At 39.7% G+C, this 17,482-nt stretch overlaps 1 protein-coding gene across 13 annotated transcripts in view; it reads right to left on the minus strand.

Moving 5' to 3' along the window:
• LOC100647387 (arfGAP with SH3 domain, ANK repeat and PH domain-containing protein) overlaps positions 1-17,482 on the minus strand; it is a 56,582-nt gene that overhangs the window by 20,812 nt on the left and 18,288 nt on the right. For 12 of the 13 annotated variants that reach the window (XM_012312781.3, XM_012312778.3, XM_003398401.4 and 9 more), the window contains one exon: positions 2,232-2,304. In XM_012312781.3, coding sequence (XP_012168171.1) covers positions 2,232-2,304 — 73 coding nt within the window. Of the gene's footprint in view, positions 1-2,231; positions 2,305-3,586; positions 4,009-17,482 lie in introns of those variants that run through there. The other variant, XM_012312785.3, reaches the window with a different exon arrangement.

The raw sequence follows: 17,482 nt of genomic DNA on the forward strand, positions 1-17,482 counted from the left end.
GTAAAAACCTCTGCTACGCAAAGTCGGATTATCGAAACATTCCACCCTTTGCTCGCTCGTTATCCGCGTCGTTGTTTCTTTACTACCGCAACTTTTTTTATTATGTTAACACTTTACCGACCGCTAGCGGATCAACTGCGTACGCACGTCCGATCGGTAGTTCGGGCGCAGATTCTCCTTGGCGCTGGCTCTGTTTCGGTTTAGACTCTCCGATACCATTCTTTTCGTTCATCGCGAACGATAAGTTTTTCAAATCGGTATAAAACTGTGGGAGTTTACAAAGCAACGCAACTGACGCAACCGAGCAAAGTACCTTAGTACTAAATAACAAATTACTGTTCAAATAATGAGAAAAATTGTCAGCGACAAAAAGCCGATTAATAAGCTATCGGTCGGTAAGCGTCGGCGACAGAAAACCGATTACGACTATCGGTCGGTAAAGTATTAATACAACGTTAATAAGAAAGTTGATCTACCGTTAACTACTTGGACGTTGATTTTGCTGTGTGAGATTTTTATTCGTCGATATCCAACGTTTGGAAAACTTATCTCTTCGATTTCTTCGGATAATGTTTTCAACGAAGAACATTGGGCGTATCGTTTTCAGCGGTTTCGATTCGAAGATCCTAGACGAGTTTGCTTTTCATATTTTCATACTGCGCGGTGTATCGCATATATTTTCATATTTTCATCGCAACGTTGCTATAGCCGCGTAAACAGCCGGCGGTATAATTATCGTTGCAGACGCAACGATCGGTTTTTCAGCTTAATTGTGCAAGCAAACGCACCAAATGCACGAAACGCACGAGACCAACAACACCGAGAAAAAAAAAAAAGAAAAAGAAAAATAGAAAAGAAAAAGAAGAAAAGAGATTGGAACTTGTTACTCTAACGCGAATCTGTCACGAAACATACGTTCGTTATCGGTAAACTGCATCTTCTTCTTGCGCGTTAATACGCGATTCTAATCTGCGACTATCCAAATTTCGTAACCCGTGTTCCTCTTTCTTTCTGCAACGTACGACATTAGCATAATTCTCGAGATCTCGACGATTTCTTCGCAGCTGTGCAATTAATCGCAGATCGAATTAATTAAGGAGGCGTGCACGAGAGTATACATTATGCAAATTTTACCTAAAGCTCGGGCAACTTTTTTTAAGCGAGAAGTTTCGCTTGAATTTTTTTCCACGAGCAACGAGATCGCGCCATCTATCGAATATAATTGTGTAATTAGATTTGTCAAGGAACAGCGATCTCTAATTGTTAGCGTATCCCTGTATTCGAGTATTAATTAAAACGTCTTCGTCGCTGCGTCGAAGGTAATTTCGCCAACCAGGTCAGGTTATAGTTTCGAGTGAAATTAAAAAAAAATAAAAAAATAAAAAAAGAAAAGAAAAAGAAGAGAAAAAATCGGAGTGAAGAATTCGAAGCACGAATACTTTTGTCCGCTTCTAAAATTTCCCAACAATTTTTCTCTCCATGTTCTCTACCTCTCTTATTAAAATTCTATTAATTTCAACGAACTAAGCTTCGACAACGAATTTCATTCGACAACGATATTCTCGGCGACAGGATATTAAATTCGTGACAGTGTTCATTATCGTTGTATGTTTCTGAATGTACAATATTCGTGTTAATAAGTTTATAATTACGTTTGGTAGCCAGCTGCTATATCAAACGCAGATTGTTCGCCTCAGTTACAGAATACGTTGAAATCACGAGATCCTCGGCTAAGAGAATACGTATTTGTATATAATTATTCTGTTTCCGAGTCGCGTCAAGCTGTATCGTATTTAACGTGACAAATGCAAGCCTGCGCTTGTTCTACGTCGATTTCCATATCTCCTTTCGTTTCAACGCTACAGCTATCGATTTATAACGCGTTTCTAAACGAACTGTAGACGTAAATAATTAATAACTACATCCGCGTATTTTATACATTTACGTATACGTTTTACCTCGTTCGTTTCTTCGCGTCACTTACGCACGTTAATTGGCCAACGTTATGCAAAAATCTACCAACCTTCGACGAGCTAAATCCGAGCGAATTTAATTCGAGGATTTTCATTCGAGAAAAAAGGTAGCTTCGTTTCTTCCGGGTATATGTATTTTATCTATATTCGCGATAACGAGCGAGTCGGAACATTTGAGCCAAATAAATAAATAAATAAAACATTTATTGCAACAGTGTTTGTTGAATTTCCAAATTTCCAAACAATCGTGACACTCACCGTTTCCAGAGTTATGGATGGCTTTGATCGCTTTCTTCAGCTTCGTCAGACCATCTCTGTCGAAGTCCAGCGTCTGCAACAATTACGTAAAAAATTAGGTAAACTCCGTTCGACTCGTGATTCTTCTTATTGCGCGATGTGGATCGTACGGTCGAGTGAAAGGAGACACGCGCTTCTCCTTTATAATCATCGAACAATGGAAACAGGGTTATACACTGTTTGTTTCCATTGTGTCGACGTGTTACATTAAAAGTCGATTAATTGAGACCAACACCGTTGACCTTGAATCTTTTAAACCGCTCAAGTACGACCACGTAACACCAAGTGATTTATGTTTGACTCGCGGCAAACGCAACGGGAGAGCCGAATTCGATTTCAATTTTGATGCCGGATTTAGCGCGTGTGTTTTCTATTTAGAGACGCGCGGCAAGAGAGAATTTTTGCTACAACTGTAACGGAATGCATTTAAACGAATTTGTGTCATCGATCACTGGCGAAAAAAGATGCAGTATCGTCGGATGATATTTCGTTCGTAAGTATCTGCTTTATCTTAATTACACGCGTATACACGATAACGTAGATCGTATGTAGATAACAACATTACCGATAATTAGTACACGTTCGTCGACAACGTGTAAGACAATTAATCGTACAATTTTTCGCTATCGATAATGCTTGTCGGCGACAAAAATAAAAATCGAACCATCGACAATGATTATTGACGTAGTCGAAGAAAATCTGAATCATTCGCGATGATGGTTATTACTCGGAACAATGAAATACTAGTACTTTTTTAATCGTTTCATTTTTATTTATTCGTGTATCCGATCTATCGACAAGTAGCTTCGATTTAAATAAAAGATTATGTTTCGGTCGATGGATCTTGCGCGAGAAACGTTTAAAAGAACCGTTATTTTGGATGTCTGATTTTAGCTAACGCTCATTCGCACGTTATAAACGCGCGATTTCTAAGCGAACAGAATCTCGGCCGAATTAATCTTCGTTACTCTCGAATAAAATTCATCTTTACGTTTTCGAAAATTTTATCTGCAAATGTGATTTCTATGCGCATTATCATTGCGCCATTGAGAACGAATAACGGCACGAGCTCTTTCTTTTTCTCTTTTTTTTTTTTTTTACTGCAGTCAACCGATACCAAATTATCTGACGTCTTATCGTTATTGACTTCTGTTTCAGTTTCCGGCTCTTAATTTGCAGTATTGCGAATCGTTCGTTTTATTTCGGTCGAACGCTGCGATGACCTGTGCGAACGATCGCTCGAAAACGCTTCATCGTCAAGTGCTCTCCATTGTACGAAATACCCAATTTTCTCGCGATTTCTCTTAATGAAATACCTTCTTTGTACACTGTAATAATGGCATAGCCGAGCTCCTTATGCCAATCCTCTTGGGCTCTGTGCTGCTTCGACTTCGCGCTCGAACAATATTTTTCAACGAGTTTCCTTGTCCGTTTCGAAAACGAAAAAGTTTTATTCTATTTTCTTACTTTCCCACGAGGAATCACGCCGTGCCCGCTTCTACGTGTAATTCTGTATGCACGTATACGACTAAATCGCTAATACTTATTGCACCATATGTTTACATATATACACGTATTATATACAGTAGATATAAAGAGGGAAAGGTAAAGGCAAACGAAGCAAAGAAATCATAAAGATAGAAAGGATAGTAAAGAGAAAGAATATTTATCGTGTACGTTGAAACGTATATCATAAAATATGAATTTGCTCTGAAATACGAAGAACAGCGAAATTCAATATTTACAATCCGGTTCGGCACGAGATTCCATGGGAAAGGTAGCTGTTGCGTATTATACCGACGTTTTCCGTCTGTACATCTCGTGCTCTGATACAAACGCAACCAGATGTATTTTTCATATATCAAACGATTTTATCAAAACTGTGAATTATTTCCGTCGCCTTTTCCGCCTTTTTGTACGATACGTACAAAGACGGAGTGGACGTATGTCCAATGGACTCGAGCGATCAGAAATTCCATGCGAACACCGTCGCCGACTGAGACTGCGCAGCCCACAGCGCCGAGTAACTTGCAAAATACACACGGAGCTACGTGCGCGAGTCTGATTTCACGTACAGTAACACGGAGGATGGGAATAAAAATTTGCCCGGCAGGCAACAAACAGTTCCGCCGGTTCGATCAGGAAATTGCACGGGGATCCTCTGGCGGTGCTTGTAAGCAGCTGGCGAGGATATTGCCGAGGTCGAGTACGCAGCATCGAGGACGCCGCGAAAGGCCGACGCGCCGCCAGGAGGAAAAGCAACGACGACGAGAAAAAGGAATTGCCGTGCGCGCGGAGCGAGGCAACGATACATTTTATCGGCTCACGCTCCGTCGAGCAGAAGATTCGCCTATCTTCGTTCCACGCGCTTCTTATCGAACGATTTTTACGTTTCGCGCCGCGCTTTCACCATTTTCAATAAACCCGAACGCGAACAAGCAGAACCGTGGAAAGGGCAAAGAAAGATAGTCGGCGATGCGACGAAGCAAGTTGCGAATACAGCGGCGCTCGCCACTCTTCCAACACGGAAAACTCAAATACGTACGCGTACGCGTACAAGCAATTTAGCTTTGGCGAACGAAGGTCGGTGAATTCGATACGAATCCTACTTTGTTTTTCATTTTCTGCCTGTCGATGCTGTAGGATTCGAAGAACGCGGCTCTAAACTCGAATCCGACACTGATCTCGATCCGGTGGTAATTACAGATTTTCATCGCGTTCTTTAACCGCTTGTTTGAGTCCCAAGCAACGCGATCGCGCTGTTTAGATTTTGTGTCGAAAAATCGCAGTACGTTTGAACGCTACACGGACGACTGCCGGTATTTTGTATTTCATTGTTATCTTTTCAATAATTTTTATTGAATAAAACTTGAAATATTTATAAACTAATAGTACGCGTATATAATAATATAGATGTATTTTATAAAATAACAAATATGGCGAATGCTATTGCGCCGCTTGTTTCTCTTTGCAACGGATTAAGACAAGCGCTATCGCGCTGTTCGTGATTTTTCAACCCTGTTTTTCAAAGACCCCTAGGACTCAAACGGTTAAAACCTACTTTATCGTCCGATCGTGGCGATCGTCGTCGATCGCGAAACTTTTTTCGTCTCGCGCTTATCGTTCGCTTTTCTCGCCTGTAATTTGTCTGCGAGATCTGCCTGGACGCTTTCTCGCGCGGTTTCTCGTCTCTTTCGAATCCACGCTCTTCCTTGTCGTCGAAACGATCACGCTTAAGCGGTAACCGCGCATCGCTTCGGACAACACTCGCCGAGAACGCATCGATTTCTACGGCTGAATCAATCGCCACAAACCGCGTTTTCGAAAGTATAGCGTACCAGAGCTCCTGTAGGCGTGTTTCTTATATTCACGGATTTGAAAAGTGCCATGGCGTGGTTGTCGAACTTACCATCCGACGATATTATTATTCTTCAAACTTTCGACACGTCGTCGATAAAAGTCATCGGATTTCAGGCCACGATCGGTATCTCAGATAACGAAAAAGACGACTAGGTTGCCTAACAGACAGACAGATAGCCACGTGCTATAGCATTTCAGATAAATGCTAATAAAAAAATGTTCGTCGAGAGACGTTGCTAGAGGGCAAGAATTTTTCGTTCGTAAGCAGGTGGAAAAATGACAATTTTTCGGCATCCTCCTTTGCGCGTGCGTTTAACACGAGCGATTATAAAATACTTCTTCGTTCCAATTTCGCGAATTTTATTTCGTCCGCCATATTCGAGTCGAGGTATCATCTAAAGGTACGTGCTCGAATTGCTGTTATCTTACGATTGGACGAGCAATATTTCTGCTTGCGATTCTAATTCGACGGTGAAAGAAGCACACACACGTCTTTATATTAGACTGGCTCTTGTATACTCTCGATGAAAATTTTATTCGACGTTTCTTTCGCTATCAATCACCTTCCTAGGATGGTTCCAGTTGGTAAAAGAAGAATCTGTGCAAAGTACGAGCTCGTTCGAGTAAGAGGGGAGCGCGCTCCTGGAGCCCCAAACGCTAAACTCTACTTACGTAAATGCACGAAAAACTCGATCATCTTCCAAGTTATCGATTATGTCGAAAAACATGTCGGATTATATGAAAAAGGTCGTAGATTTATACAGGGAACATCTTTTATATTCTGTTACTTTCTTTCCTTTTTCTTTCTTTTCGACACACGAAAAAAGAAATGGTAAAATTACTTTTCTAATCTTGAAAATTTTCCTACAAGAAACAAATTCTTTTTTCTTGATCAACAAAAGCTAAAAACAACGTGTAATTTTGATTCCCATCGCTGAAGAATCATCCCGTTTAAAGAACATTGTTCGTTCTACAAAAGAATTGTGTTCGTTAGTGGACTTTTCCCTTATCCAATCGAGCCGGTATTTTTTCACAGCTCGTTCTCTCATTAATTGACCCTGAAACCCAAAACCTTGGAAAGAATTTTCATCAAGAATAAATAAAAGGCGTTCTAGTGTATACATATTGAACTCGATTCCATCGCTACGGTAGAGGCGCGCGCTCGTGCAATCCTTATCGATCCCGATGATAACAGCGTACGAGAGAAGCTTCGAATGAAAAAAAGAGCGAAAAAAGAAAGAAAGAAAAAAAAAAAGGAAGAGAAGAAGATGGCAATTAAACCCTCGATTTTATATGCGAATGTATGAGAACGCGATGAATCTCAGAGGCGAACGCTTCGCTCGGTGGAGTATCTGAAATTGAAATCTCGTTTCTGTATACGAGCTTGTCTATCTCTCTGTTTAACCAGTGACATCGTGAGATGTGATTTTTTTCAAATAGAAATTGCAGGCAGCTGTTTAACTTGGATTAGAACGTTTCATGCCGCGTTATAACTACGACAGAGGAAGGGACTTTGATTTATTCGAGAACATAGGAGAATCGTGTCAAAATTTAGTAATAGTATTCGTCTAATTAACAGTTCTCCAACTGCGAACTATTCTTCCTATTGAAAATTGGATTATAATTCGATTCGGTTAGTTTCCATTAATCTGTTTTGGCCGAAGAATCAAACTGTTTCGCTTGGGAATTTATCGGATGATAAATAGCGAATAAAATTCGATGGACAGTTGGCATTGGAAATTGCAAATTGCCGCATTTTCCGACGAAGATATATTTTACAGCGTGCAGATAAATTTGACGCGCTTGTTATTATTATTAAACGAGAGGAAAAAATGTGAAGGAATTGAAACGACGTTCTTATTATTCAGCCTATATTCCATCCAATCGTAGAAAACGTTTTGCAATTTTGCATGCGAAACATTCTACGCGTGAACGTCTCAAAATTGATCCAATTTCGGTATTTGACCTGACTTTACAAAATGACACGATGAGTGAGCAATCAGAAAGCGAGAAGCTACAAGTTACTTAGAATTGCTAAACTTTGTGAATCGCGCCTTGTAAATGTTTCATTTATAATTTCTAAATTTCTAATATCAACCTATTTTTGTTTTTCAATTAAAGGCAATTCCAAATACACTTATCTCTGTATTCGTGTCATTTTCTTGCGACGAATAATCTTAGCGGACGGTAAATCGTTTACTTTCGATACAAATAACGCATTGGAGGCACCAAAACGTGGATACATCCGAAGGAATATCTGTTGTTCGAGTTGCTCCACGTTACATCGACTTGCCCGTTATAACCGAAATAGTCACGCGTTCCAGAGGGGAAACAATGATATTAATTAATTCAACGACTTCCTGGCTGACATTAATTAACGCAAGAAAGCCGCGTTTAAGCCTTCAATTACCTATTTTAATTGGTTGGTGGTGCGACAAAAGCCGTGAACGACGCGTCGATCGTTAACCGACCGATGGCACCATGTTAAACAGTAAATTAATTCGCCAGTACAGTCGTAAAATTTCTTAATTATCGCGTGACGATAAGAAGATGTGTTTGATAAGAGGAGTGTTTGGGGCTTTGAGCATCAACTGTCTGATAAATGTAAAATATGAAATCAACCTTTTCTCGAAACTTTTAGTACGAAACGCGAGGAGATTGTATTTACGGGCAACTTGGATATAATTAGCGGAAGAGATACAATAACGTTCGTTGTAGTGGGAAACCTTTTATTCTCAGTTTTACCATACTCAGCTATTTAAGCAGTTAGCTGTTGCGACCTGTTTGAAAACTTTGAAAAGCTTGTACTTAAAACGCGTGACAAAAAGTAAGCGACGACGAGTATACTCGTTGAAGACGGAGTATGCGTGGCTCTTATAACATAGAATTAAATTGTAACGAAACGATCGTTTTATTTCTTAATTTTATTACCGACAGGGCTCGTCGCAACACGAAATATCGTAATTTCTTCGCGACGAGTATACTCGTCGAGAGCAGCTAACCGGTTAAACACTATACATCGTTTGGACGTACAGTTGGTGATAGAAAAATAGTAAATTGAATGGATCCCACGGACTAGAAAAGTTTAAAAAACGTTTAACATACTTTGAGAGAAGCTGTTTTTAAATTACGCTCTCTCGTAAGTTGCAAATTTGTAAACACTTTGAACGCGCTTTTTGCGTTCGATGTTACGTCGCTTCCCGATGAAATATCTGCAACCTGTGCTTTAAAACGATCGATAGGGATTCTGGAACCATACTTTGCAGCCAATTCAACCTTGACCAAAATGTACTACTATAGACCCTTCCAAGTTTACATTCTACTTGTTAAGGTTAACGTAAAGTTAATCTCGGCTATATGCAAAAATTCTAGTCTTTTGTCCAATCTTCTTCTATCCGTACACGATCGATCATATCGTAAATCAATGTTCGAAATATTTTCCGCCGCTTTGTACAATTTTCTCGAGTCTTCGTGGCAAACAAAAAAGATACGAAATTGGGACATTTCGTGTTTCTGTAACGTTTCAAAAGTGCTTGCCAGCCAGAGTTACGCTTGCAAGCCCGGTCAAACGACCGGTTCCAAAATTGAATTCGAAATTGTACATTCGTCGTTATTCCTCTCGTTCGTCTAACTTTATGTAAATTTCTCTATCAATGAAAATTAACAAACCGGTTAATCAGGTAATATAAGATTGTACATAAAGTTAGAAGAAGGAAAGAAAAACGACGAATGTACAATTTTAATTAAATTTTGAAACCGGTCGTTCGACCGGGCCTGATAAGGTTCGTGTTAAGGACAGAGACTGGAGCCATGCGCGGCCCGACGTTATCGTCGTCGTTCATCGTCAAGATTATTGTCACCGATCGATCACGAAATCTCGCGACGAACGCTCTGAAACTACGTCTGGAGCAACTGTAACAATTCCGAACCATCTGTACCGGTTCGAGTTAAAAAATAATAGCAGAGGCTAAGGAAAGACGTTCTCTCCCGAGTTTGTTCGCAAAGTTTTCCAAGAAAATTGATCCCTTGTTGGGAACGACGTAAGACAAACGTGGAAACTAAGGGAAGTAAAGAAGAAAAATGCGATGTTTAAAAAGAAAATCGCCAGCTAACATCGTCTATATATATGTATATGTAAATTCTATAGAATTCAAACTATCCGCCAACTGATATTTTTAATTTTGCCTTGTTTTATTACAGTGTCATTTTGCTGAATAGATTAGATCACGAGAGAAGAACGGTAATTTAGAACTTGGAAGATCGATTATCAATTTCCCAGGTAAAATTTGTAGTAAATTTGTTATTAACTGTTATTGTATTTAATTTAATTATTGCCAAAATAAACTGAATTTTCCAGAACCGATTGTCTGATTTACCCCAAGAATTTATATTATTATATATACTTATATATATTTAATTTAATTATTCCCAAAATAAACTGAATTTTCCAAAATTGATCGTCTGATTTATCCTAAGAATTTATGTTATTATTTATATTTATACATATTTAATTTAATTATTCCCAAAATAAACTGAATTTTCCAGAATCGATCATCAGATTTACCCTAAGAATTTACATTATTATATATACTTATATATATTTAATTTAATTATTCCCAAAATAAACTGAATTTTCCAGAATTGATCATCTGATTTACCCTAAGAATGTATGTTATTGTATATATATTGAATTTAATTATTCCCAAAATAAACTGAATTTTCCAGAAACGATCGTCTGATTTACCCCAAGAATTTACATTATTATTTATATTTATATATATTCAATTTAATTATTCCCAAAATAAACTGAATTATCCAGAATCGATCGTCAGATTTACCCTAAAAATTAACGTTATCGTATATATAAATGCGTCCATATATGCGTCGATGCAACTGTACGCGAATGTCGTCGATCCTGCCGAATAGAAGGGGCAAGATGGAACCTTCCTTGCTGACGTCGCGTCGGCGTCGACATCGGTTGGCACATCTAGTTTAGGCGACGGGGATCAAGAGGACTCGTCGCCGATGAGAAACAGGGAAAACGCGAATTCCGCGAGGAACAATCGCCGAGCAAAGTGTCGTGTCAGCGTAACGTGCTCGACGATACGTGGTGGCCGGTGTGTATCTTGTCGCTGGTGCGATCGACTGGTATAGCTCGAAAGGTAGGGAAAAAACAGAAGGGAAGGGTAAGAGGGGGGAGGTTTGCTCGTTACTCGTGAAATACGCGCGTTCCTTCTCGCCATTGTGCGTCGACTTTATCCAAAGCTATCTGATATTTATCGTCGTACCTCGTGTCGCCGGTTATTCAATTCAGCGTTACGAGGGAACACGTGCAACGTTTAATTATCGCCGCGCACGCGGTCCCTCGTACGTGCACTTAGCGTTGCAAACGCGCTATCAACGGCTCTACGCGAAACGATTGCACGCGCCAGAGAAATTAGGTGCGCGACGTACGATGAACGTACGCGTCTTGCAGCGTCTTGTTGGTGGAAAGCCGCGGCATGGACAGAAACATGCCGCGTGTGATTCGTATCAGGACGACGTACAGACGTAGGTGTTTCACCAGTTAACCGCGGAATTTAGTTCTCAAAGTCTCTTACGAGCTTTGTGATCGACACTCTGGGGTCCTATCGACGATCAAGTAGCCTGAATCGTCGTGTATTTTTGCAGCCATCGAATAGATTCAAAGGGTTTTTCGGTCTTTCACGCGACTGAAATATTCCGTTCTTCCGGAACCTCTGGGGTTTGTCGGCGAGAAACTTTTCAATGTGATTCTTTACGTCGAGCAAAGAGTTAAAAATTCGAACGAGCTTTCCGAGCGGCGTATCGCGGATGTAATATTTTATTAAAAATTCACGAGAGTATTTAAAGAAACTTCTCATAACATTTTTCAGCGTGATGCGTTTGAAAACAATTTGCCCGATGGAGAGGTACCGAGCGAAATTTATCGTTTCGTTAAATTCTTTAAAAATCGGAACGAACCGATGTTATGCATCAACCGCACCGAAATATTCTTTTCGATTTACGCGTGTACACGTCGAACGCGGTTAACCGGTTGAGAAGGAACGAGAATTTTGTTGCGTTAGTATCACTCTATTACCGTTTTACAAGATCGAAAAAACTTCCGACGGACAGATTTTCGTGCTTACATTGGCGCGAGAATATCTTTGGAAACGAACTGACTGATCCAACAATAGCAAAAACTGCGACGAAAGAACCGAATTAGCTTTCCGTACGCAACATCAGTGGCTTGACGTCTTAAAACGTATCGAAGCGATATGCTAGCGAACCTGGGACGTAAATTTACGTAATGCAACGTCGGTTCATAAATCGATCTATGTCTTCTATGATTCGAAGAGAAACGAAGAATTGAATCGCAAGTTGAGCGAAGCCGTAATAACCGTCGATAAAATCAGGACATACTGAACCGGCACAAATATATATGTAGGTATTGGAAAATGGTGCTGCTGTTAAACGTGACATCTGCAACTTGGAACTATCAATCAGCGACATGATCATAGAGCGTTCTGTGTGCAACGAATAAAGAAAAGGAACACAATGTCGAAGATAATCACAAGGATATCCTCGCATCGATCATTCCAACGGAAGATGATCAGCCTCCGTGAAGAAATTAAAATATCGAACGGAATTTAATAAGCCACTGAATGTAAAGAAATAGTCGCGAATAATCTTCGCATTATTATTATTATCGTTAATAATAATAATAATAAAATCGAGGAATCTTACATCGAATTTCTTCAAATTTTTTCGTTGTGTGTAGCGAATTAAACCACATTACACATTTTAACGTAAGAAAGAGTGTGGAAACTTTGTTTTTTAACAACTGACGGTTAACGAATGTTCGATTTAAATATTAAAAAAAAAAATTGAAAATAAGTAGCCTGAGACATTTTATTTACAATTAGCGTCCATCAGAGAAATCATCTCCATTCATTGCTATTGTCAACAACTCTATCAATGGACGGTTACGAAACATAGTTGTAGGGTATCTCGGTGATTACGTCGTACGAAAGTCTGCCAAAGTCCGAAATGCCTGGCGTAAAGACTGGAAAGCGAAAAGAGAGCCGACTCGGATAGTGGCAGGAAATTTGTAGCATTAACACCTGGCCGGTAGCAAAACTCGGTCGATAATAATGGAATTTGTTCGGCCGAGACTTAACGGACTTGTCGATACGCTGAGAATTAAATCGACGGACTTTCCTTTGGTCGCGCGTTATCTTGGAGAGCGGCTGTTTGCCGAACGAAGACGTCACTCGAGGTATAATTGGAAAGTTGGAATGGAAACGTTCGGATCGATGAACGTTCCTATTGTTCATACGACGCGTACAGTAAGCGAGCCAGAGTCGCTGAACAAATTGAATAAAACAGAAGACAGAATGACAGAAACTCGATGACTCTACCGCCAGCTTCCGTATCCGATGCGCGTATGAAACATCGTACGAAATTAAATATTAAACGCACAGTGACGCGCGAAGGTATTTGAACGTTTGTTATGGGGAACTTTTATCGAGATACGTGTGCGTACGTTGAGTCGTAGATTTCATAGAATGGCGAATTATGTAAGAGAAAGATCGCCAATTTGCAGATATCTGGAAAAATTAAAAGTACACGTTTGCTGGTATGGGAAAATTTTCTACCTTTGGACGAAAGTCGTTTGAACGATGCCAAAAATAACTTGATCGTTGCTTCTGTTCTATTTACGAACGAAACGTTATTCCTCGTTCGGATTTAATAGGACGACGAATGATTATATATAGACAGTTTCTGGTCTCGTCTCGTCTGTTTCACTTTGTCCGTGAAACTAGCATAGTTACTTTCCTTAAACCTACTCGCTTCATCGTGGATACGAAACGTCATTAGAAATTATAAATTGTAATTCACGGCAATCTCTCTTGATGGGAATGTTATATTTGTAAATAATTAATTTCGATTAATTAATTAGATTAATTTCGTTATTTTAACACAGCGTATATAGACTTGTCCGAGTAACAAGTAATTTACTTTCGTTTTCTGTTTGAACTCTTTACACCAGCTTCACCAGGTCCGGTCGAATGACCGGTTACAAAAATTAATTAAAAATCGTACGTTCATCGTTATTTCTTTTTTTCGTTTAACTCTATACAAATTCTCACAACGAAATCTTGAAACCAGTCGTTTGACGGAACCTGGTAAGGTTAGCGTTAAACAGCAAACGTCTCATTCTCTCTTTCTCTCTAAGCAACTATTTAAACCATCGTTTATTCAATAATATCCGACATTGTACGTATGTAACGACATAAAACAGGGTTGAAGTAACGTTAAGAAGCGAAGGGGAGGAAATAAAAAACAAAAGATTGGGAACAAGCGGAGAAACGTACGATAGTTCGTTTAACGACGATTCATCCTCGACGAGTTAAGCGTTTAAGCAGATTAAAGAGAGCAGATTTCGTTGAACCAGGTTGCGGTATGAATGGATTAAAACTTCTTATCGCCGACTAAATACCGTGGCGTTTCCATAGCGCGCGTTTCTCTTTTTGTGGCGTCTCCCACCCGTTAAAACACGGCTGACAAACGCGATTACGTTTTCTAATTTTAGTTGCACGCGCGCAGCAACTAAAACGTCGCGATTGCTCGCGTACATACGGATTTCCCAGCCGCGCGAGACACACGACAATAGCACGTGCGTTTAGCGTGTTAAACGCGTTATTTCACTAGCGAAACTGAGCCGCGTCGTTCTCTGTGTTTACTCCAGTCTTGAGTTTCGTCGTCCATGAGCAGGACATCGAACGAACGCGATCCCTTCGCGTTGGACAAACTTATCTCGCGTGCCTGGCCTCGTCGAACGATCTGTTGCACGTTGAAACGCGAATTTGTAATTCGATCCGTGCACCTATATGTATACTTTTTTGTGGCTCGTCGCCATAGCGATACGCCATCTCTTTACGAAAATCTATCGTCGATTGGCTGTTTCGTAGCTTCTGAAGCCAGGCTTCCAGCAATACTTGCGGGAAACTCGCAAGTATTTGCTTCGATACGTACGTACGTACAAAATCTCGATTATCCGAGGCTTTGCGAACCGTCGTGGGTTTATTTCGCGTAAACAGAATGCAGGCAAATAACACGTACAGGCGGATACGACGCGATTTCTTATGAAAAAGTAAAAAAGGAAACATGGAATGAAACTTTTTCATACGACGCTTCGTTTTCGAGAAGATCGAGTTTAAAAATGTATAATTGCATATAAATGTATAAACGTATAATTTCAAGTATACTTTAACCTGTGTAATTCCGGGTTGGACGAGGACAAAACGAGGAAAGTTGATAATTCGGGTTCGGTAAACAGATTGTAGAACCCTTCTAAGCTTTGGCGAGTATCAATCATGTTGTCTGGCATTGAAGTAAGTAACCGCGATAGAAAATTATTTTGATTCTGAATAAATAAAAAGGAATAAAAATAAAGTTCATTATATTTATTCCTTTAGTCATTTCTGTCAAAGTTATCACGTAATTGCGGGGGGAAAATGTAACACGAAGTAGAAATTTTAAAATAAAAAACCAGTCATTTTGACTGACGCGGTAGTTTTTGATGTTAAAGTGTAAAATAAAAATTGTACAAGAAACACGAAGCAAGGAAGATAAATTCTATCGCGAAACAGATTAGACGCAATGAGGCAATCGACGTGCAATCGTATAGCGACGATGCAGAAATCGCGTTTCGTCTCGAAAAGCCACATCGTCGCTCTCTAATTGGAAACTTATGAAAAGCGACGAAGCTGGCTACCGGCACAGGGAAATTGATAAACATGGCCTATGTCCAGAACTGACCTCACTTACGTTTTCGCTGTGCCATAACAACGGTAGGGATAAACCGATGAAACGGGTTTTCGCGTTGTTCTCAGCCAATGAAAGTCTTTTACTGGTGCACTCGTATCCGTAGGAAAACGTTTCATCCAAATTTTGCGTACGACCGCAGATAAAGCTTCTTCGTATACGATCGTTTCTCATTTTACACTTCGTACGTTTTCAAAAAACACTGGAAACTCGTGTCTCTCGCGGCACTCACTATCCACGTATAAATTTTAAAGTTCGACGAAGCGATGACAACGGAGCATCTAACAGAAACTCCACTCGGAACTGACTGACTGTTCTGAACACGTTAGGAAAGACTACCACCTCGAATCTCCTAGCAATGAATGTATCAGCGTGGTCAGCGTTATGAAAAACGTCCCTGCGGTGTAATGCAAAAGGAATAACGTAAACACACGAATCCTTTCCGAAAACACCCGAATATGCTACAAGGGCATGTAATAAAACACTTTTAAAATTTAAAATTTTTATTGTCGTTTTAATCCCCTCAAGACCTCTTAAGGTGATGGCAAAATTAGATAAAAGCGCAATAAATGACATTGTCGATGCCGTCTCATTTTTGTCCGAAACGTCTAATTATACTTGTTGAATTGGGTGCCACTTCAAAGAAAACTCCAGATCTTTCCCAATGTTTAGTTTTCTTAATCCTCAAAGCCATTGAATATCGTTTAGCGCAATGAATTTTAAGGCCCCCTCGACTCCATAGCCTTTCTAGGAACATGGCATAGCTTTGTACAAATAATACAGTGGGTTACAGAGAGGCTAGTTTTTGTAATTGTATAAACACCCATAACAGACCCATGGATTTAAAGCTCTTTCGTAAAATAATGCTGCCACCATGCGTATCTAGCATACACATTGTACTTATATTTAAACTTACTGAAATATATTTCTATTATACAATCCTCTCTTATTTTCCTCTTACGGGATAAAACCTTAAAACTGTTGCAGAGTAATTGAGCAGTCTAGCTGTTGCGATCTCTTTGAAAACTTTGAGAAGCGTGTACCTAATATGTGTGGCAATGAATAAGCGACGACGAGTACGCATGTCAAAAGCAGGTAACTGGATGAGGGTGAGCAAAGTTAGGTAGGACACCCTGTATATTACATATAATATAATATGATATAACGTATAATTGTGAACATAACAGAGTATGCCAAGTAAGCATCATCCCTATGTTCAGCTACATGATTTATATTTGTATGATAAATTATCTCTAAACTTGTCCTGTCGTGCGTTTCAGTCGGTAAGGGCACTTGCTACCTGGTGCTTAATTATCCCATAAAGAAAAACTGGATAAAGAAAAACATGCTATTCTCTTCAATGTATCGTTTATAGCACGTTATAGAAATATATTATTTTTCGTAACTTCAATAGCCTGGTTTCCGGCCTTTACAAATGTAAACACATTTGGAACGTTCTACCGTTACACTTTGTCAGGCGAATCTTAGAATATGGCAGTGTAATTCGACCTGGGTCTCGTAAAATACACATACCACAACACCGAGAGTTTTAAGCTATAAGTCTTTTTGTGTCTTAGGATTTTTACAATCAAACTTTTTCGACATATTCTATTGTTCTAACACATTTTGAAGAGACATGGATATCAAATTTTCAAGATATCGATACATCTAAAAACGAAAGAAGAAAAGAAAGAAATAATAAATAAATAAATAAATAACGTTAGAAAAATCGATCGTTTCCATAGAAATAAATCGCAATTAAATCGCGTCATCGGCAACTTCCATTCCGGTTGTAATGGGCCACACGAACAGGAGAGCGAGATTCAACCGCAGAAAGGTGTTTCATTCAACGAGGCTGGCCGCGAGCAACCAGACAAGCTTTTTCAGCTTGCTCTTCACTCGTAAGAACCGCGAGCGGTTGTTAAGGAAAATAGGCTTTTCTCTCCGCGGATATTTCCGTCGGCCATGCGAATCTGCAGCCACTCGTATTTGATATTTGCACACAACGGCGTTCCACAGAT

The sequence above is a fragment of the Bombus terrestris genome, chromosome 10, assembly GCF_910591885.1.
Source record: "Bombus terrestris chromosome 10, iyBomTerr1.2, whole genome shotgun sequence".
Classification (NCBI taxonomy): domain Eukaryota; kingdom Metazoa; phylum Arthropoda; class Insecta; order Hymenoptera; family Apidae; genus Bombus; species Bombus terrestris.